This window comes from Coregonus clupeaformis, chromosome 30 (assembly GCF_020615455.1).
Source record: "Coregonus clupeaformis isolate EN_2021a chromosome 30, ASM2061545v1, whole genome shotgun sequence".
Taxonomy (NCBI): domain Eukaryota; kingdom Metazoa; phylum Chordata; class Actinopteri; order Salmoniformes; family Salmonidae; genus Coregonus; species Coregonus clupeaformis.
In genome coordinates, this window is record NC_059221.1 from 51,223,501 (window position 1) to 51,249,040 (window position 25,540).

The following is a 25,540-nucleotide window of genomic DNA, read 5'->3' on the forward strand; positions in this document are numbered from 1 at the left end:
GCTCTCTTCATCTGCAAAGTGGATTCTACTGGGATGAATTCACACCTGCTTAGCTCTGATATCGAACAAATTGGGGGAGAGAAAGAGGGGGAGGAGCGAGAGAGAAAGAGAGTGAGGAAAGGGAGGGAGAGAGAGAGAGAGAGAAAGAGCGAGAGAGAGAGGAAAAAGGAAAGAGTGGGAGTGTGAAAGACAAGAGCTTTGAATAATGAGGGGTGAAAAGCGTTGCCTCGAGGGGAGAAATTATGTTAACGATGTTGCCTCTTCTGATGCAATGAAGCCCTTGCTACCTGTTCCAATACGTGATGGCATGATGGAAGAGGGAGAATGGTAACCCACTGTTATGGACTGGAGATGAGTACATTGCATCTATAGGCTACAGCATATTTTTCTAAACACTTCTACATTAATGTGGATGCTACCATGATTAAGGATAATTCTGAATGAATCGTGAATAATGATGAGTGAGAAAGTTACAGACGCACAAATATCATACCCCCCCCTCCCCCCCCAAAAATGCTAACCTCCCCTGTTATTGTAATGGTGAGAAGTTAGCATGTCTTGGTGGTATGATATTTGTGCGTCTGTAATTTTCTCACTCATAATTATTCACGATTCATTCAGGATTATCTGTAATCATGGTAGCATCCACATTAATGTAGTGTTTAGAAACATATTCTATTCTTATTTACAATAAAAGTGACTCCAAAATGACAATAAATAATTTACCATTAGTTTCTATTGGGCACAAAGTAATCTGAAACACAACCAAAACAAACAGCAAATGCATCTAACAAATTTGAAGAGTCACAAGCTTGATGTAATATGGGACCAATTACTAAACTTGACTACTTTAATACACACCTAAAATGGGGGGACTATGTACAAAAAGTGTAATTTCTCAACTGTATTGATTAAAATACCCTCAAATTAAAGCTGACAGTCTGCACTTTAACCTCATTGTATCATATCAAATACAAAGTGCTGAAGTACTGAGCCAAAACAACAAAAAATGTGTCACTGTCCCAATACTTTTGGAGCTCACTGTATACAGTATGTGTGGGTGAATAGTATATGCATGTATCTAGTGTCCTCCTTTGTGACTGCAGGAGAACAGATAATAAGTGTTGTAAAGTCATATGCCTCTTGCCTTGATGATGATCTAAAGATCTAAAGATATAAAAACGACTAAGATTAAAAGTGAGAATGAGGAGTGTGCGACAGAGTGAAATAAGATTGAACATTTAGTAAGAAAAGATACTGAAGTGAAATATAATAACATACCAAACCACTTGTATGATTAACCACTATGACATTCTAATCTCTCCCTACTCCCGTAGGCTGTATTTCTGCCTCTCTCCTCCTGCACTCCCTCCTGCACTCCCTCCTGCCCTCTGTGTGATCGGAGCAAACAGTCCACCCAGCTGTAAACACAGTCAGAGACAGGGCAAACACACACTCAGACAGAAAGCAGAGAGCGAGACGGACAGAATCCCTGATCAGCCCAGGCTCAATCCCAATTCTACAGGGGTTTCACATCATAAACAGTAGGTACAACACCAGTCAGCGGTGGAACTAAAGAACAACAAGCAACAACAAAGAGCAACACTTTTCTAGAGGATTACAAAGCAACAGGTATGGAGAAGCAGAACGCCAGGTTGGTAGCTAACAGTGTATTAAGAGAGGAGTGTTAGAGACGTTCTGTGTCTAGTGATGGCCAGTGGCGCTTCCCAATGTGTAATTGGCCATGTGCCTTGGCTCGCGATGTGTGCTGTTGTCGTGACAACGGGCTGGACTTTGTGAACTGCTATCTAAAAAGGCCCTGCAGTGCTGAGAGAGAGAGACAACTAAAGTAACGTGAGTCATGTACAGGGGGGCCAGTAAAAAAAAATATATATATAAAAAAGAATAATGTTTGCACTCACTAACTGTAAGTCGCTCTGGATAAGAGCGTCTGCTAAATGACTAAAATGTAATGTAAATGTACAGACCTCACCACAAATACACAGAGAAGTGATTCAGCTCAAGGTGGGCACTAATTAAGTAATATCAACATTGACTTTAGAAAAAGGACAAGGTAATATCAGATAGACTTGCCAAGTACTACTAATTATACTGTTGAGACATACAGCACTTAACAGGTACTCAAAAAAAAAAACAATGACGACAAGCCTAGGAAATGTAACATTAAAAAGCACTAAAACGTCAGAAAATACCCTCCTAGAGGTCCCCCTATCAAGAAACATAAATATAGCACTCTGTCTGAAACTTGTGGAGGTCAAAATCATTACATTCTCATGGACACGCTTTGTCAGGAAACACTGATGTTAGTGACTCTGTGATCTGTGTCTCTGGGGATCCAGGCTGGGACCAGCTGGGACAGGACAGGACACAGAGAGAGAGAGATAGAAGCCTCATAAAATGGCTGTATGGGCTAGGGTCTCGGACAGTGAGTCTGATGGGTCCCTCAGCAGGCAGGCAGGCTACCAGGGGGACTGGAAGTCTAATTTAAAACACAGCGCCTTTCCTGCAGCTGTGGCCCAGCCCAAAATGGAATCACACAACGCAGGCGAAAGAACAGGATCAAAGAAAGCGAGAGAGAGAATGAGAGAGACCAGGAAATGGCGCATCCAAAACTTTTTTCTAAGTTCATGTGTCCTTTCCACCAACCTAAATTTCAATACTCTCTGACACACTCACCCACAATAGTCTCTCAGACACACATACTCCCAACACACCCTCTTACAGTACGGCAAGGCGCCCTTTCCGGACCGGGTGCCAAAACACACTCACCAAAAGTGTCAAGATTTAGCCAGATCTGTCTTACCATGCCGGGCCTGCGATACCTGTCGGTCTGCTCCATACCACGGCAAACCAGGGGGGCAAAGCCACAATCCACACCAAGGAACAGCAGTGTGTGTGTGTGCGTGTGTGTGTGTGTGAGAGAAAGAGAGAGACCGTGACGGCAAATGTGTAAGTCCAAAAGTATGTGTGTGTGTGTGTCTAATAGAGAGAGAGCCAGAGAGAGAGTACTGTATGTGTGAAAATAGGAGAGTGCTCTCCTAACCCCCTAACCCTCCTAACACACACCCCCACCTCCAAGAACCTGAACCTTGTGTATGGAGGAAGGGAGAGGGGAGTGAGGGAGCTGGGACTGGTGACGGGAGGGGTGGGGGGGTCGGGTTGCAGGACTTGTGCTACATTTGCAAACTGGGGAATTATATTTAGCCCTGGCAGGACAGAAACAGGGCCGTGAAACGCAACGCAGCGAGCACCAGAAGGAGGCTTGGTATGCAGCCGTCAGCCATTCAATGCCCCCACTGACGTGGGGCTGGGGCAGGAAAAAAACCTTTCCTCTATCCTGCTCTCTCTCTCTCTATACCCGGAACAGGACATCAAACAAGGGGATGATATGGGGTTAGAGGGGAGGACGTGAATAGATGGGCGGGGCGGGGGGCGTGAGGAGGGAGGGGTGAACAGTGTATCAGTGGCAGCAACAAGGACATCCAGTGCACAATAATATGACAGCACACTTGGAACCAGTCAGCACCCAGGAGGTGAGGAATTTATTTTCTGTTACTCAGTCAGTCAGTGAGTCAGTCAGTCAGTCAATGAGTCAGTCAGTCAGTGAGTCAGTCAGTCAGTCAATGAGTCAGTCAGTCAGTGAGTCAGTCAGTCAGTCAGTGAGTCAGTCAGTCAGTCAATGAGTCAGTCAGTCAGTGAGTCAGTCAGTCAGTCAATGAGTCAGTCAGTCAGTGAGTCAGTCAGTCAGTCAGTGAGTCAGTCAGTCAGTCAATGAGTCAGTCAGTCAGTGAGTCAGTCAGTCAGTCAATGAGTCAGTCAGTCAGTGAGTCAGTCAGTCAGTCAGTGAGTCAGTCAGTCAGTGAGAGTATCCCCTAAAGACAAGGGGAATAAAACCGACAACTTTCAAGGCCACACAGGTTTATTCTCAAATCTGTCTTTGATTAAGTTCAGGCAACAGGTGGCATACCTGTTCCAGCTACACAAACTAGATACAATACCTACTAACTTTAAGTGTTGCACTACAATGGATTATTTCAGCTTCCACTATCATGAACTAATGAAAATGTCACTTCTTCTTTAGATCATACTCAGTTCCTTATGTAATGATCATACTTCTTCATCAATCTGAAAGCAGATAAGCGAACTTAGATCAATTCAAGTAGTCAGCAGATAAGTGAAGACAAGTCGGCAGATTAGTGAAGATCTTTAATTGAACTTAAACTCTTTGGCCCAGCGAGGCAGCCAGCCAGCCAGTCAGCAGTCAGTCAGTGTTCAAATGGCTCCAGCCTGCTAAACTAAGGGCCCGATTCAATCATATCTGCTTTAGTCGACATCCGCATAGCTGATGATTTGGAACTGTGTTAGAGCTGTCCAATCCACAAGCAGCTCCCCGCATTATACTGTACCTAAAGCAGACAAAGCCATTGGCTGCACGGAGTTGCACTAAGAGAAATCCCATGCAGCCGTGTTTACAAGTTCAAACACTGAAATGTGAGATGTAATCTACACCTCGATTAGTCTGATAGAAATCCTCATTATTTGGTTGAATGATTTTCAATTTGAGCGTCATGATTTCTATATAGCCTACACTTTCTCGTTTTTAATTTCTAACGCGAGTGGAACGGATGTGGCTTCGTGACAATGAACACAAGAGTTGCTGCTCACCGATTTGACAGCTCCAAAGAAGTTCCACCTCTGACACCGGCAAAACATCAGCAGTGGCGTAGCACATTTTCGCGGGGCCCCCCGCAAGGTCAGAGCAATTCTAATTCTAACGTTAGATATTCAAATATGTAATCCAAATCTCCAAACTTTTTTTATTTTGTTTTATAGCACTATTAAATGCTCCAGGGCTAATTTCTTTAGCATTTTGGCATGTTTTTCTAGATTTAGAACATAAAACAACATTTATAAAGCAAACCCTTAGGTCTAGCACAGCAAATACCTCAATTGCTTAAGCATATGTTGCAGAACAGTGATTAAAATATTTTTTTCTGAATCTTAAGGGGTTAGTCATCAGTGACAGAGTTGACAAGCCACTGACGGAGTTGACAACAGATACTCAAAACAAACATATTTTTGCCTCTCAAAATAAAAGTTCAATACAAACATTTGTAAAATATGGAAAATGATTCATTTGAAAATCCATAATAAAAACAACCATTCTATTAGATCTTTCAGCACTGATGGAGTTTACGTTAGACAACAATCTGACGGAGATTATGTTTTACGGAGTTGACAAAAATTGAATTTTTCTTCTTCATTCAATGGTATACACACTAGCAATTTGTTTTTTCCTCAGTTGCTTTATGACTCTAAAACCTAATTAATTAAGTGGAGGCGGGGTGGAGGGTTAGAGGGTGTCTCTCTATTCCACCAGCAGAGGGCAACCTCTGAAGCTGTGACAGGTGCCTCACCATAGCGACACAAAAGTGGTTGACTGACTGGTGATGAACAGGCAGCCAGCCAGCCAGGCCACAGCATGAGGAACAGATTGCCAGAGACAGGCAGCCAGGCAGGCTAGTATTCTCAGAGCCACTCCCAAGTGTCAGCCACTCAAACTACTGTTCTGTTCCCTCTCCTCACAGAGAAGCTGCCTAATGCCAGGCTGCACTGACAGAAGGACTGATTACATTTTCTCTTCAAATGGAAAAGGAACATACACCATAGCAGGATTTCTCTCCCACACAGCTGAGAAAAATCATCAGAGCGAAAAACTATGAATGAGGAAAATTGACTAACTGCCACTAAGATGGAGGAAATTGTAACTATCGGTTTATCAAATTCTCCTCACTCAAATGAGCCGAGGTGATTTTAGGGTATATTGTTATTAAGATAGGCTCCATCCTGTGAACATTACGGTCGGAGAATTTCATTTATTTGTCCTGAGCTTGAAGCAGCTTTCTTTTACGTAATGCAAGTCGCCCCCTCTATTGTGAAACAGCCAATTGACCTGACCCTGGTGCCGTCAAAAATAATATTCTGTGATTCAAATCAAATCAAATCAAATGTTATTTGTCACATGCGCCAAATACAACAGGTGTAGACTTTACCGTGAAATGCTTACTTACAAGCTCTTAACCAACAATGCAGCGCTAAGAAAAATAAGTGTTAAGTAAACAATAGATAAGTAAAAAATAAAAGCAGTAAAATAACAGTAAAAATAACAGTAGCGAGGCTATATACAGGGGGTACTGAGTCAATGTGCGGGGGCACCGGTTAGTCGAGGTAATTGAGGTAATATGTACATGTAGGTATAGTTAAAGTGACTATGCATAGATAATAAACAGAGAGTAGCAGCAGCGTAAAATAGGGGGTGGGGGGGGGACAATGCAAATAGTCCGGGTAGCCATTTGATTAGCTGTTCAGGAGTCTTATGGCTTGGGGGTAGAAGCTGTTAAGAAGCCTTTTGGACCTAGACTTGGCGCTCCGGTACTGCTTGCCGTGCGGTAGCAGAGAGAACAGTCTATGACTAGGGTGGCTGGAGTCTTTGACAATTTTTAGGGTCTTTCTCTGACACCGCCTGGTATAGAGGTGCTGGATGGCAGGACGCTTGACCCCAGTAATGTACTGGGCCATACGCACTACCATTTGTAGTGCCTTGCGGTCGGAGGCTGAGCAGTTGCCATACCAGGCAGTGATGCAACCAGTCAGGATGCTCTCGATGGTGCAGCTGTATAACTTTTTGAGGATCTGAGGACCCATGCCAAATCTAAAAGTCTCCTGAGGGGGAATAGGCTTTGTTGTGCCCTCTTCATCATGACCTAATAGTGTTGGACTGACGCAGTTGCTCTGAATGGTAAAACAAGGAAACTGAACCCCAGCGAATGAGCCCCCAGGGATGCCAGAGTGATTATGGTCCTTCACTGACTGTGTTGTGTTGGGGGTCAGCTCATCTCATGTCTCTATGGTAGTATAGCTGGAGGGCATTGCTGGACAGCACTGTATTGATCACAAAAACTCATCTGAATATGTGTGTGTGTTTGTGTGCGCATGTGAGAGAGAGAAGAGAGAGAGAGAAAGAGAGAGAGAAGAGAGAGATAGAGAGAGAGAGAAATAGAGAAAGACATGGATAGATAAAGAGAGAGAGAAGATGTAGAATTTAATCCTCAAATCATCTTCGGTCAGCCCAGACATTGTAACAGCGATGAACAATTCCAAAGAGCCAAGGAGGTGACAAGAGGTGAATCTGATCTACATCTTGTGTCTTCCACATCCATATTGCCTCTTCTTTCCCAGGTTACAATCCCAGCTAGTAATGGTGCCCATTACTACATGCCTGCCACTCCCTGTGTATCTAAAGTACTGTATTCTTGCGTACACACACTAATCCATCTAAACATCCTCTCCTCCTCCTCCTCTCCATCCCACTGCGCCTGCACACTGGGGGGAGATTCAGTGTGCCGGTTGCCATGGAAACCAGGCCAGTGTACAGGCTCCACCGCTGGCTGATTGTGTGACAGTGTGTGTGAGACTAAAGCTTAAGAGTGTTCAGCTCGCAGTTGCGCAAGAGGGGGCAAACATATACAGTGCAACTAGCTACATACATAGACATAGCCTATCTACATAGTGCATTATGACATCTAAATACAGTGTTTACTGCAAATTCAGGTTGTATCAGGTTGGTATCCTGAATATTATCATCAATCATGAACAGGAATCCTCTCTCATCATTCATGTTCCTATGGCTGTTTAAAAGTCACCATGTCTGGTCACAGAGAACCAGTCCGACATAATCACATATGGGCCTTGGTCAAAAGTAGTGCACTAAATCGGGAATAGGGTGCCATTTGGGACACAACCACTTCAATGGCCCCTCCTACGGTACATTTCAGGCTCAGAGCAGACTTACAGAGAGTTAATGAAGAGATGTGCCAGTGGGTAGGGGAGGGAGGGGGAGGGGTGCAACAGAGGATGAAGCTAGCTAACCTTTAGAATCCACAGGAGGGCTACACTCCCTGTGTTCACTGCCAAGAGAGGGGAGTTATTTTTTTGAGTGACACCCATAGCGAGCAGGTTAATGTAATTTGGCAGGGGCGAAACGTTTCCTCTCTCAAATGAAGAGGTCGGGGAGGGAAAAGGGGACGCATGGTGGCATGACACAGGACCGCTTTAATAAAATGTAATGTCCGCATGATGAGCTGTGATAGAGGTGACACGTGTGTCACCTTAAACCCCTTCCCCCTTCCCCTCTCTCCAGACCACCGGAAAGGAAGTGTCTCTGTGTGGTACGTTATGTTCATTTCCCCCATGGAGACATACTTCCTAAAGCCTGTCTCTGCTGCTAAGAGAATAGCAGGCTCCCATGGGCTCACCCTGACAGTGTTGATCAATGCACCACGGGGAACCAGGGAGGGCGCGTTGTGGTGTGCTGGGGAGGGTATGAGCCCTACATGACCCGGAACCAGGACATTTCAATCAGGAGTCCCTACGCTTCATCAATCTGACCAGTTTATTGTTGATTCATAGTGAAAAACATGAATCCTGAGTCCTGAGTAGGTGGGGGTGTCCACTGTGGAGGACTGCAGAGGCATCAATTGTGTTTATGAGAGCAACATAAATGAGAAGTGACAGAGATAGGACAAGGAAAAAAGAACTAAGACAGCTATTGCAGATGAGACGGGAAAGAAGGAAAGGAAAGGGGGAGGAGTAAGAGGATAACAACGTGTATTGTAAGTCAAACTGCAGAGAGCTTTGATGGTTGTGTGTGAGTGACCATGTGAATGTGTTTGGGTTACTTATAAGAGAAGCCTCTCACAGTGCTGAAGGATATCCATACTGATCCATCTGGCCATTCTCACCTATGAATCTCTTGAACTTATCACCAGAGGAATCAGGCAAGTATAGTATAAGGTACTGTACAAGGCGAATAGGGGGTCTTACCTGCCGAACAAAGCTGTTGGAGGTGGTGTCAGAGGAGGTGCTTCCATCGGAGCGCTTGAAGCGGCTCTTCCGCTTGGAATACTTTCCCTAGAAGGAAGGAAAATAAGGAGACAAGAAATCAAAAAGAGGAAGCTTTCGCAAAAAAAAAGTCTTAATAAATCGGGCACTTGAACAATGTTTTTTTCACATCTTTTCTGTTGAGAAAACATTATGAAACCTCCCAGCTTTGTTCTAGCGGTAAATTAATCTCAAGACTTTAAGTCCACAAAATTCAATTGTTTATGATACTGTAACTATGATCAGGACAGCATCAGGGACATAGCAGACAATGACCAGAACAGATGGAGCGCTGCCAGAGATGGGAGTTAATGTGTCCTGAGCTTCTCCCAGCACCAGTAGACTCCACCATCTTAGCTCAGCTTCATGTTCAACCTCCATTACTTGTCATTATTCATGTAGGATGGGACCCTGTAATCTGATTGGCTGATCCCTGGCAAATGGCCTATCCGGCTTGTGTAGGGCCCTCCATTACATTAGAGCCCACCCTGGCCACATCACCATGGATACGCAGTGCCGGCTAATTGCATTTGTTGGCAATCAGGAAGCCTGAAGGATCAGACTGGTGGGTTGTGCCACTCCTGTGTGTACAGACGGACAGGGACCGCTGCCTAAGCTGAGGCCACAAGAATAGTACACAGGAACATACAATACACTCACACGCACACGTACTGTATGCATGAATATGTGCAATGTTCAAAAGTAGACACCCACATGGGACATATTCCTGCATTCAAAAACATGATCAACCTCTCAGAGCCATGTTCTCTTTCATGTACAAAATCATGCTCACATTATGAGCACAAACTGTACAGTATGTCGCCACACACCTGCTCCCAGCAACCCAACCACCCCCACCTCCACACACACTCACACTGAGGCAAGCATGCACACACGCACACACCCACACCTGCTCCCACAGCTATGGCAAACTTTATCAGACCACTACACTTTACTACAGTTCTAATCGGAATACTCCTCAGTGTGAGGTATGGACCAGCTGAGTTTGATTCGAGGTCCAGTCCAGCTGTAGTCCAGCTCCCTTCTCATCTCTCATCATCACTGAGCCGGGGCACTGTAGTCCACAGAGGTATAGCTCTGCCTGTGCTGACAACCTTTAAACAAATGTGCCCTCAACAGCCGCAACAACCCTGGCCCGGACATGGGCAGCATCCTCTGTGGTCTACACACTATAGATCATATTCAGAGGATGAAGGCAAGGATAAAACACAACAAGATTTCTGCATCCTTGACAGTTGAGTTGTAGGGGATGAGGGGGGTGTGGGGTGGGTTGTATTGAGCTGGCCACGAGGAGAGGACGGCTACAGTAAAGGGCAGGGAAATGCCATACAGGGGACATAGGGAGGGGAGGTTTCCTGTTGGTAAACAACCTCCAGGGCTAAGTGACTAATTAGAGGGGGGTGTGACGCGAGCGCTGCTCTGTTAGACAGGAACTGTAAACTGGGGAGGGATGGGAGGACAAGCCTGTGGTGTGTCTCTGTCTTCTAGCTTTAACAGAGCACAGTCAAACATTCTCCAGGCAAACATACAGCAACAGCACTCCTCCGCTGGTGCTGCCTGCAGAAGAACAAACACAATCTATAATCGGAGTTATCGTATTCAGGCATGATTTGGATCAGTTCAGCATTCTCTGGCACCTGCTCATACAGTGAGGGAAAAAAGTATTTGATCCCCTGCTGATTTTGTACGTTTGCCCACTGACAAAGACATGATCAGTCTATAATTTTAATGGTAGGTTTATTTGAACAGTGGGAGACAGAATAACAACAAAAGAATCAAGAAAAACACATGTCAAAAATGTTATAAATTGATTTGCATTTGAATGAGGGAAATAAGTATTTGACCCCTCTGCAAAACATGACTTAGTACTTGGTGGCAAAACTATTGTTGGCAATCACAGAGGTCAGACGTTTCTTGTAGTTGGCCACCAGGTTTGCACACATCTCAGGAGGGATTTTGTCCCACTCCTCTTTGCAGATCTTCTCCAAGTCATTAAGGTTTCGAGGCTGATGTTTGGCAACTCGAACCTTCAGCTCCCTCCACAGATTTTCTATGGGATTAAGGTCTGGAGACTGGCTAGGCCACTCCAGGACCTTAATGTGCTTCTTCTTGAGCCACTCCTTTGTTGCCTTGGCCGTGTGTTTTGGGTGATTGTCATGCTGGAATACCCATCCACGACCCATTTTCAATGCCCTGGCTGAGGGAAGGAGGTTCTCACCCAAGATTTGACGGTACGTTGCCCCGTCCATCGTCCCTTTGATGTGGTGAAGTTTTCCTGTCCCCTTAGCAGAAAAACACCCCCAAAGCATAATGTTTCTACCTCCATGTTTGACGGTGGGGATGGTGTTCTTGGGGTCATAGGCAGCATTCCTCCTCCTCCAAACACGGCGAGTTGAGTTGATGCCAAAGAGATCGATTTTGGTCTCATCTGACCACAACACTTTCACCCAGTTCTCCTCTGAATCATTCAGATGTTCATTGGCAAACTACAGACGGGCCTGTATATGTGCTTTCTTCAGCAGGGGGACCTTGTGGGCGCTGCAGGATTTCAGTCCTTCACGGCGTAGTGTGTTACCAATTGTTTTCTTGGTGACTATGGTCCCAGCTGCCTTGAGATCATTGACAAGATCCTCCCGTGTAGTTCTGGGCTGATTCCTCACCGTTCTCATGATCATTGCAACTCCACGAGGTGAGATCTTGCATGGAGCCCCAGGCCGAGGGAGATTGACAGTTATTTTGTGTTTCTTCCATTTGCGAATAATCGCACCAACTGTTGTCACCTTCTCACCAAACTGCTTGGCGATGGTCTTGTAGCCCATTCCAGCCTTGTGTAGGCCTACAATCTTGTTCCTGACATCCTTGGAGAGCTCTTTGGTCTTGGCCATGGTGGAGAGTTTGGAATCTGATTGATTGTTTGCTTCTGTGGACAGGTGTCTTTTATACAGGTATCAAACTGAGATTAGGAGCACTCCCTTTAAGAGTGTGCTCCTAATCTCAGCTCGTTACCTGTATAAAAGACACCTGGGAGCCAGAAATCTTTCTGATTGAGAGGGGGTCAAATACTTATTTCCCTCATTAAAATGCAAATTAATTTATAACATTTTTAACATGCGTTTTTCTGGATTTTGTTGTTGTTATTCTGTCTCTCACTGTTCAAATAAACCTACCATTAAAACTATAGACTGATCATTTCTTTGTCAGTGGGCAAACGTACAAAATCAGCAGGGGATCAAATACTTTTTTCCCTCACTGTATTTCCGTCTCTATTGGGGTTGGTTGTTGCCATTCAGTGTTGCTGGGGGCCGGGGGGGCCTTTCCTCCAGGATATTACTAGTGTGGTCCCAAATGGCACCATTTTCCCTATATAGTGCACTGCTTTTGACCATGAGCCACAGGGCTTTAGTCAAAATAAGTACACTATGTAGGGAATATGGTGCCATTTGGGACGCAGCCTACAAGTGTGGTCCCCCGGTCGTCTCTCCACAGCTGAGTTATAAATATGCCAGCGTGACCCACCGCAGGTCTGCGTGAACTTTATATCTAATTGATCCGAGTGCCACAAACAAACCGTTCCCTGCCACATGACACAAGGAGGGGGTCCATCTGTCTCTCAGCACAGCACTAACACACAAGGGATAGAAATCTGACAGCTAAAAACAGTCAGAGAGAGAGAGAGAGATAGAGAGATAGAGAGAGAGAGTGATGGAGAGATAGAAAGAATGATGGGGAAGGTAGAGAGAGAAAGAGTGGGAGAGTGAGAAGGAGTGCAGGATGCATACTTGGCAAGGCTTGAGGCGTTGGGTTGTATACAGTATGTGTTGTTTTTCTGTGATGTCGTGGTTTCCGTGGAGCGACAATGATGGAGTTTGGCGTGGGCGGGTTTGTTCTGGTCATTCTCATATTTAGTTTCTTCATTCGATTTTATGACCAATCATGCCCACATAACCAGTGATATCATATACTGTAACTTCCTGAATGCCATTTATAACTACAGAAAAAGTTACATTCTGAACATGTTGTGTAAGAAAACATTGCATGAGCACAGATATAGCAATTATCAAAAGTATGCTGTTTTCTGGAGGGCAGAATAGGCGTGTCTCTAAGGGAGGGTAATATAACACATGATATGGTAATTTTGTGTGATCTTATTCCATTAAATGAGTCTGCCAGTGTGTATGGCATTCATCCCCTCTCATTTCAGAAAAAAGTTGGTGAATTAATCCACAACACCTTGATGCCATGACAGTTCCTCGCAGCAAAGAAATAACAATGCAATACCTATGAGTATAAAGCCATTTAAACAGAATTAGGTGTCCTTACTCCTGCATGAAGGCAAAACGGATGAGAGAGAAAATTGTGTCTACTGTCCTACACAGCCCATTAAGACCTCAGCGGGGCTTGCATCACTTGGGGACTTCATCCATCTAGTAACATGTAGCACATAGCGCTAATTGCAGAAAGGACATCAGAGTTCGTTCATCAATCATCATTTAGCATAAGCCTATAATAATAGGCAGCTTTGTGGAATTGTTGCATTTTGTTTACTACACCAAGAAAACAATGAAAGCGAACCATCAAATGGTCAAACCAAAAATCGTAATTGTCATGTCATAAATAACACACATTTTTCAACACATAAATGTTTTTTAAAATGTCAGAGCCTATAATTCCTGTGGTTCTATTTGAAAGTGGAACAACAGCAGCAGCTGGTAACGAGAAACGGAAGAAGAAAATTCGTCCAAGGGACACACAGCAGCCACAGGCAATTACCATATTAGTGGCCCTCTGTGACCAAACCAATGCTTTTACTATAATAGATTAAGAATACATGATCATTACTTTGTTATTACCCTGGTTATTAGACCTATTGATACAGTTCACATACACGTTTTTTTGCTCTGGGAATTATAGCCTAATCCATGAAATCTTATTCGCAGCTGGTTTGACATCGTTCACCTGCTTTCCTGCTTTTATGACAAGTCAAACTGTGGACTGTCAAAATGTCTAAACAAAAGCTTCAGAAACAGGCGGACTGACCATCAAACCTACGGTGATGATTTCCCGGGTAGGATTGAGTTGTAGCCTATACTGCTTACCTGTGCGTGTGGATGTTGATCAAACATGTCCATTTGGATCTCCTGGGTTGAGGTCGAAGGCGTCCTGGACATACTAATTTTCTGTACCATTGATTTACTTTTTCAATTCTATTTTCTAATTCATATATTTATGATGATATCGCTATAGTCATTGTCAACGAAGATAATTACTTGCCGTTGTTCCCCCGAGGGTGCTTCCCAAGCGTAGTACAATAGCAACAGCTGCGTCGTCTACAGCCTATCCTAGCGCACCAGCCTCCGTTTCCTCGCGCAGACAATACGGACAGTGCGCGCCACTCGAGATTCCAGCTGCGAACGGAAGAGGTCCACGCCCCATTGACCAGGCCCCACCCTCATCACTGATCAATCAATGAGAGACCAACACGAAAGGGATGTCTTGTGATTGGGTAATGGGTAAGGCAATTAGCATTGGTTGCACCCTGGTCTAACCACAGATGATATCCACATTTTTAGATGCTCACCTCTTTTCATGTGGCACTGTAGGCACTTGTTGGCAGTGGTACATCAGCCAATATATGTAGCCTGTTGGCGTACGTTTTTTTTTTATGTATACATTTTATCTGTCACTCACTTCATCTTAATACAATCAGAGAAACATGAAAAGCATCAATATAGTCCTGATGATGATAATGATACTGTACATTGATTCCAATGTTATACAGATAAGTCAATATTCATTACATTAAAATCACGAGACATGAGAATCAAAGGTACATTCCATTTTATTTTCCCTATATGTTCCCTTTCAGCACGTTACTCTCCTGAGCACTACATTGTTATAATGGTCATACATACATAGATGTCCATTCATGTCCATACTGTGCGATGTACAGGCATTGTCACGATCGTCTAAATAAGCGGACCAAGGCGCAGCGTTGCGAGTGAACATGATGACTTTATTAGACAAGCACGTCAAAACAAAAGGAAAGACGAAAGTGAAGTCCAATAGTGAACAAAATACTGAACCTGGAACAAAAACCCACAAATACAATGAAAACCAACACAGTATAAATATGGCTCCCAATCAGAGATAACGAGCCGACAGCTGACACTCGTTACCTCCGATTGGGAGTCATTGACCAAACATAGAAAAACAACCTAGACTAACCAACATAGAAATACACCCAAGTGAAATGAACAACCCTGGCTCAAAAATCAAAGTCCATAGAGCCAGAGTGTCACAGGCATACTGTAGTCCATTCCTCCTTACAGTCTGATGCACAGTAATGGATCTGATCTGGTTGAACTCAGGGGAATAATATGGTTGGATAATATTGAGGCTTAGCAGTACAGATGTGGCCAGCTAGGTTCATCTAGAACTTCTTACTATGTTCTTACTGAATCTGACCACCATCCTTTTTGTGTATTTAGCAACTTCACTTCAGTATTTATTCCTTTTTACAAATCAATTTTTCCCATTAATATGTCTTTAAAGGCTTAATGAAAATGTCCCTTTTTTGTATAAAAATAGTAGTAGCAAGAACAAATACAAAAATAAAATTGAGAGGAGGAAATCCTGTCTGAATAAGTAGTCTCCTTCAATACGTCTTCATTGGGGGAGCTTCATGAATCTAAAACACACACAGGTATGTATTGAGTGTAGATTGGTTTTCGTCCCCTTCTTCTGTCCAGTGTAAAGTATCTATGTGAGGTCCTCATGCAAGGAATGTCCCTTTATCAGTGCAGTTCTGTGGTGTGTGTGTCCTGAGTGGCAGTGTGTGCTTGTAGGTCATGTGCCTTTATAAACTGGGTCATTCGAGCCCTGAATGCTGATTGGCTGAAAGCCGTGGTATATGAGACCATATAGCACGGGAATGACAAAACATGTATTTGTACTGTTCTAATTACGTTTGTAACCAGTTTATAATAGCAATAAGGCACCTCAGGGGTTTGTGGTATATGGCCAATATACCACGGCTATGGGCTGTATCTATCCAGGCACTCCGCGTTGCGTCGTGCTTAAGAACAGCCCTTAGCTGTGGTATATTGGCCATATACCACACCCCCTTGTGCCTTATTGCTTAATTGACTGGTTCATCTGGGCTGCAGAAGGGCTTAGCATTCAGGTGAGAATCTTCTCTCCAACTGTTTACCTACTGATGTCCATTCAATTCCTGATTCAGATGACACTGCAGGTGTCAATGTCATACAGTTATGTTTTGGTCAAGCAAATTACTCCAGTAACTCATTTGGCATGCCTTTTCATCAAGAAGAGAGATGTCAGTTGAATTCTATGCTGCTGGGTAGCCTGGATGGCTTGGAGGGCTTTATGTTCAAAGTCAAATCAAATCAAATTGAACATGAACAAAGAAAGCAGGTTAGCTCCCCGGCTTCGCTCCTGAAGGTGAAAGCTTGTGGCAGAGGCTAGTTGCAGGTAGAAGTTTTATGGGAAAATGACTTCAGTCTGGTCACCCCGTCTCCTCCTCCTCCACATACAGCAGATAAAACATTCACGTAGGGTGGTAATCTTGAACTTAGTCTTCTCCAGACAGAATGCAGGTGGATGTTCTATTTAAAAACTCTCCACCCATCAGGCATTGAAGTGCTTTGAAAGGCTGGTCATGCCTCACATCAACACCATCATCCCGGAAACCCTAGACCCACTCCAATTCGCATACCGTCCAAACAGATCCACAGATGACGCAATCTCAATTGCACTCCAAACGGCCGTTTCCCACCTGGACAAAAGGAACACCTACAGTTGAAGTCAGAAGTTTACATACACTTAGGTTGGAGTAATTAAAACTTGTTTTTCAACCACTCCACAAATTTCTTGTTAAGAAACTATAGTTTTGGCAAGTCGATTAGGACATCTACTTTGTGCATGACACAAGTAATTTTTCCAACAATTGTTTACAGACAGATTATTTAACTTATAATTCACTGTAGCACAGTTCCAGTGGGTCAGAAGTTTACATATACTAAGTTGACTGTGCCTTTAAACAGTTTGGAAAATTCCAGAAAATTATATCATGGCTTTAGAAGCTTCTGATAGGCTAATTGACATCATTTGAGTCAATTGGAGGTGTACCTGTGGATGTATTTCAAGGTCTACCTTCAAACTCAGTGCCTCTCTGCTTGACATCATGGGAAAATCAAAAATAAATCAGCCAAGACCTCAGAAAAAAAATTGTAGAACTCCACAAGTCTGGTTCATCCTTGGGAGCAATTTCCAAACGCCTGAAGGTACCACGTTCATCTGTACAAACAATAGTACGCAAGTATAAACACCATGGGACCACGCAGAACAACAGCAAAGGACCTTGTGAAGATGCTGGAGGAAACAGGTACAAAAGTATCTATATCCACAGTAAAACGAGTCCTATATCGACATAACCTGAAAGGCCGCTCAGCAAGGAAGAAGCCACTGCTCCAAAACCGCCATAAAAAAGCCAGACTACGGTCTGATGAAACCAAAATAGAACTCTTTGGCCATAATGACCATTGTTATGTTTGGAAGAAAAAGGGGGTAGCTTACAAGCTGAAGAACACCATCCCAACCGTGAAGCACGGGGGTGGCAGCATCATGCTGTGGGGGTGCTTTGCTGCAGGAGGGACTGGTGCACTTCACAAAATAGATGGCATCATGAGGAAGGAAAATTATGAGGATATATTGAAGCAACATCTCAAGACATCAGTCAGGAAGTTAAAGCTTGGTCGCAAATGGGTCTTCCAAATGGACAATGACCCCAAGCATACTTCCAAAGTTGTGGCAAAGGACAACAAAGTCAAGGTATTGGAGTGGCCATCACAAAGCCCTGACCTCAATCCTATAGAACATTTGTGGGCAGAACTGAAAAAGCGTGTGCGAGCAAGGACGCCTACAAACCTGACTCAGTTACACCAGCTCTGTCAGGTGGAATGGGCCAAAATTCACCCAACTTATTGTGGGAAGCTTGTGGAAGGCTACACGAAACGTTTGACCCAAGTTAAACAATTTAAAGGCAATGCTACCAAATACTAATTGAGTGTATGTAAACTTCTGACCCACTGGGAATGTGATGAAATAAATAAAAGCTGAAATAAATCTCTCTACTATTATTCTGACATTTCACATTCTTAAAATAAGGTGGTGATCCTAACTGACCTAAGACAGGGAAGTTTTACTAGGATTAAATGTCAGGAATTGTGGAAAACTGAGTTTAAATGTATTTGGCTAAGGTGTATGTAAACTTCCGACTTCAACTGATATACTAGGTGGTGTCAGAGGAAGGCCCAAAAAATTGTCAAAGACTCCAGTCACCCAAGTCATAGACTGTTCTCTCTGCTACCGCACGTCAAGCGGTACCGGAGCGCCAAGTCTAGGTCCAAAAGGCTCCTTAACAGCTTCTACCCCCAAGCCATAAGACTGCTGAACAATTAATCAAATGGCCACCCAGACACCCCCCCCGTTTGTTTTTACACTGCTGCTACTCGCTGTTTATTATCTATGCATAGTCACTTTACCCCTACCTACATGTACAAAATACTCGACTAACCTGTACCCCCGCACATTGACTCGGTACCGGTACCCCCTGTATATAACATTTACATTTTAGCAGACACTCTTATCCAGAGCAACTTACAGTTAGTGAGTGCATACATTTTTCATACTGGCCCCATGTGGGAAACGAACCCACAACCCTGGCGTTACAAGCGCCATGCTCTACCAACTGAGCTACAGGAGGCCTCGTTGTTATATAACCTCATTGTTATTTTATTGTGTTACTTTTTTTATATTTTATTTTTTACTTTAGTTTATTTAGTAAATATTTTCTTAAAACTGCATTGTTCGTTAAGGGCTTGTAAGTAAGCATTTCACGGTAAGGTCTACACCTGTTGTATTCTGCGCATGTGACAAATACAATTTGATTTTATTTGATTAATTAATTAAGAATTGTTATTGAAGTGTTTTCTCTAACTGGTGTATTGCCTCTTATTGGTGATCGATACCCACATTCCATTTAACTTTTTTTGGGCACCATGATGTTATAATAAAAATCTTTATTTTGCATTCAAGCCTCAGTTTTGGATGTATTATTTTTTTTCGAAAGTGTGCGGGTCTCCATCTCTTTCAGTTCAGAGAGGAAATCACACAATGCATGCATGTCACACGAACTTGGCTTCAACTTTAGGGTCTCCTTCAAGGTGGTGGAAAAAGTACTCAATTGTCATACTTGTGTAAAAGTAAAGATACCTTAATAGAAAATGACTCAAGTAAAAGTAAAAGTCAGCCAGTAAAATACTACTTGAGTAAAAGTCTAAAGGTATCTTGTTTTAAATGTACTTAAGTACAGTGATGGGAAAACTACTCAAATGTCATACTTGAGTAAAAGTAAACGCTATACATCAGATCTTTTCACATCAGATCTTTTTCAGAGGTGATCTGATTGGTCAAAAGACCAATTAATGGGGAAAAAATATCATAATTGGGCTGCTTGTCTAAACGTATCCTCACAGAAACTTTCCTTCTGTCAGTGTCAGTCAGCTGTTCACGGTTTTAGTCTTTCGCTTCGACATTGCTCTCCTGTGGCAGAGTAGTGAGTTGCATTTAGTTTGATTTCACCCACAATGCAGTGCGAAATCGCTCCCCACCTTTGGAATATACTATTATTCCCAAATAAGGGGAGAACATATTTTCTATACACTTTATCTTATGATTTCAGACAATATCACTCTCTCTAACTTATTTTTTAACACCCATTTGTATTTTCTTACAAACTCTTCACATGAAAATAATAATATTTATATCGTATTTCGTTTATTTCACAAAATAACAGCTGTATATCTCATTTTGGATTCTCCTGTAGCTTTAATGGTAGGACCCTGTCTGTCCCTCAACCCTTCCTTTTTCTATCGCAGTAGCAGCCATGAGGTAAGCGCACCGACTTTGTGCGAGTCTAAATTCTCTTATATTTCATAAAATACACATTAATTGCCCATTAAAGGTTTACTGAGGTTGCCTTAAAGTTTACGAGACACCACCGTCAAAGTCCCTTGACATATTTCATTTAGGAAAAGCTACATTTCATGTGTAAATGAGCCGCACGATGTTCCAAGCCAGGGAGGCCATGTTGTCAACCAAGATTTCTGAGACGAGAAATTCAGGCCTAACGTTAAACAAATGCGAGTTAAACCTCAATGTTAACATAGGTGACTAGATTATGATAGTTTAAACATGTCTGAATCCGATAGTTAGTCTCAATGATATCCATGTTCCATATAATCTGAAAGAGTTTACATTAGACAGGCTAGCTAGCTACGCTGCAAGTAAATTTGGTGTAGCACATTTTGGTAGCATTGGCCAGCTAGTAGCTACGGTTACGTACCCGGACACTGCTGGTCTCATGATTTTGACTGATGTTCCCCGTTGCTTTATATTAGCCAACTGATTAATTGTCTTGTAAAATTCAGTGTCAACCATGTCACTTTGTAAGAACAGCAACTTGGTGTGGATGATATTTAGCTACACGACTAGTTAGATACATTAGCTAGCAAACGTTACTAGCCAAACGTCGAGTAACGTTAGCCCAGTTGCATCCAAGGTAACGTTAGTCATCAGTATCTAACTAGCTATAATGGGTAACAATCAACCCGGAGTTAAATTGGATAAATGGTTAATATGATGATTCTGAGAATGGTTTCGCAAACTATGCTGAAATTTGTGATGTCATATTTCTCTTGGCTATCTGATTAACCCCTGTTCACGCTACAAACATTTACATTATATTGTTAGCAACGTACCGTTATGCGTTACACAAAATGTAATGCGTTAGTTAACTCTTCATCTCTAACCCAGCATGCTCAGGCTTCAAAAGAGGCTTGCCTCCAGCGTCCTGCGCTGTGGCAAGAAGAAAGTATGGCTGGACCCCAACGAGACCAATGAGATTGCTAACGCCAACTCCCGTAAGGATTCAGCCAATCTATCTTTTAGCACATTATTTTGGTACTTAGTTAATGTAGCCTGTGCATAATCTACACAGTAGTTGACTGAATATTGATTTGTTGCTGTAAATTCACCTGCCTTGTCTAACCCATATTTTCTGTCCCCCCTCTCAGGCCAGCAGATCCGTAAACTGGTAAAGGATGGTCTTATCATCCGCAAGCCTGTCACGGTGCACTCTCGCGCCCGCTGCCGCAAGAACACGCTGGCACGTCGCAAGGGAAGGCACACGGGAATCGGTGAGTGAATGCTGTCCTACGTCTCATAGCTATATCGACTAGTGACGGCGATAGACAATCAGGCGAAGTCTTTTTATTTACATAACTGTTTTGTACTGAAAACAGGATAGTGGATTTTTGGGTGTAGTATTAATATCTCAGGCCTAACACCATCCTCTCCTCTGCCCACCCTACCAGGTAAAAGAAAGGGTACAGCCAACGCCCGTATGCCAGAGAAGCTGTCCTGGATGCGTCGCATGAGAATCCTGCGTCGTCTTCTCCGTCGCTACAGGGAATCCCATAAGATTGACCGGCACATGTAAGTTCTCCACATCCACCCTTGAGTATACAGATTCACAAGGCGTAGCAACTCCTATTGGGTCCATTTCAAGGATGTCTGTTACACATTGATTATGTTGAACTAGCTAACTCTACTAGCCTAGGCTGCACTAGCTAGCTAAAATGGCTAACAATCATCCCAAAGTTATATTGTTAAAAATGATGATTCTCTGAGAATGGTTTCGCAAACTTTGCTGAAATTTGTGATGTCATGTTTCTCTTGGCTATCTGATAAACCCCTGTTCACATTCCCCTGTTCAAATTCCTTTGATTTAGGAAGTAATTTCAAATGTAGCACATGAATTGCTAAATTATTCATTTTGTATTTATTGAATTGTTTAAAGCGGATATTTTTTATTGGTATTGTAGTTTGATTTGGTCATCTTGTTTTGCCCCTGTCCTTCCCGCAGGTACCACAGCCTCTACCTTAAGGTGAAGGGTAATGTGTTCAAGAACAAGCGTATCCTCATGGAGCACATCCACAAGCTGAAGGCAGACAAGGCCCGCAAGAAGCTTCTGTGGTAAGTCTAAAACTACAACTCCCATCTGCCTTAGACTTTTCTATCCCGCAATGTTTTGTATTAAAGTGGAGAAGGAACTGCGCTGATGAGCACTTAAAAGCAGATCTTTATATGGGAATGTTTATAGATGGTAAGTACATTTGTGTTCAGCCAAAAGATAAGCTACATAGTTTGACCACATTTCTCTCTGCAGTGACCAGGCTGAGGCTCGTCGTTCCAAGACAAAGGAGGCCCGTAAGCGCAGAGAGGAGCGCCTGGCAGCAAAGAAAGAGGAGATCATCAAGACCCTGTCAAAGGAGGAGGAGACCACCAAGAAGTAAACAGCTTCTTGTCCCTGGCATGCACCTCCTGCCCCTCCCTCTGTCAAGTGCTGACAATAAAAAGTGTATGAAAGACACAACCCTGTCTCCTGAGTCCACTCTTACTCGATCACACCTGTAATGTACACTACCTGACATGGTTTCATGGGTTTATCAATTGTATGGGCAGTTCTGAAGTGGCATTGGATTACTTATATTTACAAGGCTATAACCTGTCCTACACAATAACATTGAGTGATTTGATCTTACTGTATTTTTCCTCAGTCCAGACTTCTCAAAAAGCTCGTAGGAAATGGACAGGACAAAGTCACTCGATGGATATCACAGCAAAGTAATTGTGTCCTCTTTTTACATGACCTTACATTTGCCACATGACGAGCTAAGAATCTTGGTATTTAATTTTTTTTTGATACGTGTAACTTATGAGTCTACATTGTTGGGCTATGAAGACATTTGGTAAAACTGTCTTGTCAGATGTGTCAAGGCGTTAGAGAATGTGATAAAAGTCAATGTTGGTGAAATTCAAGTGGTCTGGATATGCAGGGTATTGCCATCTAGTGGCTGTATATGGTACCCTTTATTGGCCTACTGGGACAGTATCCCTACCCTTTTCAGCTGACTCATCTTAAGCCAATAGTGAATTGTTTTTGATTCAATTATCAAACATTTGCAAGTACAAAACGAAAAGCTGTATGATTTGTGCACTTTAAATCCTTTTAGTGGATGAAGTGGGCCTACTGCCTCTGGAATTAGCTATCATTACATCAACCCTGGTAGGCCTACCTGTTGGACAACAACGGCTCCTGTAGAATCATTGCCATGATTGTGGTCCTCTGTAGCTAGCTAAATTGGTAGAGCATGGCGCTTGTAACGCCAGGGTAGTGGGTTCGATCCCCGGGACCACCCATACGTATAAATTTATGCACACATGACTATAAGTCGCTTTGGATAAAAGCAACTGCTAAATGTCGAATTTGCCAATCTCGTTGTTACTGTGGCTCCCACTTCACACCACTGGTCTGCCTAATATGACTCATTGTTAGCCTAATGTGATTTTCTGTATCAGTCGGCCAACATTTCTATGCAATTTAAGGATTTTGCCCGACTGACACAATTAGCAATTTTAGTCTTTTAGAAGCTCCTATGCAGAGTGACTTATGTCACATGTGCCTATGGTTCTATTTAGTCCTTTTCCCTCGTGCTTTATTTCAAATTGAGTTTTTTGGGGGACTTTTACCCCCTTTTCTCCCCAATTGGTAGTTACAGTCTTGTCCCATCCTGCAACTCGGGAGAGGTGAAGGTCGAGAGCCATGCGTCGGAAACACGACGCTGCCAAGCCGCACTGCTTCTTGACATATTGCTCGCTTAACCCGGAAGCCAGCTGCATCAATGTGTTGGCGGAAACACCATCCAGCTGGCGACCGAAGTCCGCTTGCAGGCGCAGGCCCGCCATAAGGAGTCGCTAGAGCGCGATGGGACAAGGAAATCCCTGCCGGCCAAACCCTCCCCTAACCCGGACGACGCTGGGCCAATTGTGCGCCGCCTCATGGGTCTCCCGGTCACGGCGGCTGTGACACAACGATGCGGTGCCTTAGACCGCTGCGCCACTCGGGAGGCATATTTTTAATTGATTTACTTAAGCGCTTTAATATTTATTCATATAGTGTGCTGTGTTTTGGTTCCTGTATGTGTCTTTCTTTGAATTGGTTAACCCCTGTTTGAGCGTTTGTTTCGTGTTAATTAGGGACCTGAGCCGCGCCCCCACACATGAGGAGTATGGGGGTTAATGAGCTGCCCCTGCGCAAAGGTAGCCCTCAAAATACATGTTGCGCACCTGAATGTCCTGAACGAAGGCCAGTGAAAATTATGTTCAATGTTCTTACATTTTAGTCATTTAGCAGACGCTCTTATCCAGAGCGACTTATAGTTAGTGCATACATTTTATTTTATTTTCATACTGGACCACCGTGGGAATCGAACCAACAACACAGACGTTGCAAACGCCATGCTCTACCAACTGAGCTACACCGGACTTATGATTAGTTGCCGAAACTTTAATGAACAGGAAATTGGTTTGGAGTGTGAAATCCTGTGGAAGAGTTTGAGCAACAACAAGCTGTGACTGGCGCAGAGATGGCTGGAAAGGTAGGGGGGTTAGGAGTTGAGGAAGACGGGATGGAATATAGTGGTGGAGTGGAAAAACTTGCCGGTAGAGTAGTGAGAGGAAAGGTTAAGAAGAGGAAGCCTGAGGAGCCTTTGCAGCTCTTGTCGTAGGAGAGTAGTGATGAGGGAGGTTCGGTTTGCAGTGTTGTACTGAGATAAGTGGAGTTCAAGGTGTTGCTGAAATTTAAGGACGAGGGTGGGGTCACGGTGGTGAGTCCGATCGCGTTGACTAGGGATTTGGAAAGAAAAGTAGGAGATGTTGAGTCTGCTAAAGTTTTTCGTGATGTTAGTTTGGTGGTGTGTATCAATGCTAAACAGTATGAGAAGGCGCTCAAACTCAAGCAGGTATGTAAACGTGTGGTTGATATTAGCATGCCGGATCAAACTAGACTGCAGTGGGTGAAGGGAGTTATTACAGGAGTTAAATAAATTAACATGAAATAAAGGACCTCTTATTGAGGCAAAGCGCCTCCAGATGGATGACACGAGATGGGAAGAAGGTGGATAGCCTGTCAGTGCTACTCAACTTTGAGGATCTGGTACTGCCAGAAAAAGTTAGGATTGGGTTACTATGTGCGAGCTTAGGTTCCGAAACCATTGCGTTGCTATAACTGTCAAAGGTTTGGGCATGTGGCGGCGGTGTGTAAAGACAAAAGGAGATGTGTGGGGGAGAACATGCATATGTGGAGACGGGGTCCAGTTGAAGTGCTGTAACTGTGGGGGCGCCCATAGGGTGTCATATGGGGGTTGTGCAGTGATGAAAATACAGGTGGAAGTGCAGCAGGTGCGGAGTGAGCGTAAAATCTCGTATGCAGAAGCAGTGCAGGTAGTTCACGCAAAAACAAGCGGGGCACCTAGAAGAGCAGATAGTCCAGGGCAGGTCGGGATGCAGGGAGCAGAATGGGAAAGAACACAAGACTGGTAGTAGACATAAGGAAGGTTGTTACATTTGTGACAG

At 43.6% G+C, this 25,540-nt stretch overlaps 2 protein-coding genes and 2 non-coding genes across 6 annotated transcripts in view; 3 read left to right on the plus strand and 1 right to left on the minus strand.

Annotated features, from left to right (window-relative positions):
* LOC121569504 (voltage-dependent L-type calcium channel subunit beta-1) overlaps positions 1 to 14,355 on the minus strand; it is a 35,314-nt gene extending 20,959 nt beyond the window's left edge. For all 3 annotated transcript variants that reach the window (XM_041880527.2, XM_041880526.2, XM_041880525.2), the window contains exons 1-2: positions 14,079 to 14,355; positions 8,905 to 8,991 (exon numbers count right to left, since the gene is read on the minus strand). In XM_041880527.2, coding sequence (XP_041736461.2) covers positions 8,905 to 8,991; positions 14,079 to 14,168 — 177 coding nt within the window. In that variant the 5' untranslated portion in view covers positions 14,169 to 14,355. The remainder of the gene's footprint in view (positions 1 to 8,904; positions 8,992 to 14,078) is intronic.
* A 5,533-nt stretch (positions 14,356 to 19,888) lies between these two features.
* Positions 19,889 to 22,499, plus strand: LOC121569505 (60S ribosomal protein L19). The gene is made up of 6 exons (XM_041880528.2): positions 19,889 to 19,953; positions 20,878 to 20,984; positions 21,138 to 21,260; positions 21,438 to 21,558; positions 21,989 to 22,099; positions 22,293 to 22,499. Exons 1-6 carry the CDS (start codon positions 19,949 to 19,951, stop codon positions 22,417 to 22,419), a joined length of 594 nt encoding a protein of 197 aa, XP_041736462.1. The 5' UTR covers positions 19,889 to 19,948; the 3' UTR covers positions 22,420 to 22,499.
* LOC121570814 lies at positions 20,696 to 20,775 on the plus strand. Its single transcript, XR_006001554.1, has one exon. It is a non-coding gene; the product is annotated as a small nucleolar RNA SNORD53/SNORD92 (small nucleolar RNA).
* LOC121570817 lies at positions 21,733 to 21,814 on the plus strand. Its single transcript, XR_006001557.1, has one exon. It is a non-coding gene; the product is annotated as a small nucleolar RNA SNORD53/SNORD92 (small nucleolar RNA).
* Positions 22,500 to 25,540: the final 3,041 nt, after the last annotated feature.

What these genes read in the sequence shown, in the direction of transcription:
- LOC121569505 (XM_041880528.2), top strand. An exon ending in GGGAAGGCACACGGGAATCG is followed by an intron (nt 21,261 to 21,437) that starts GTGAGTGAATGC and finishes CCACCCTACCAG; the next exon opens with GTAAAAGAAAGGGTACAGCC. An exon ending in CATAAGATTGACCGGCACAT is followed by an intron (nt 21,559 to 21,988) that starts GTAAGTTCTCCA and finishes TCCTTCCCGCAG; the next exon opens with GTACCACAGCCTCTACCTTA.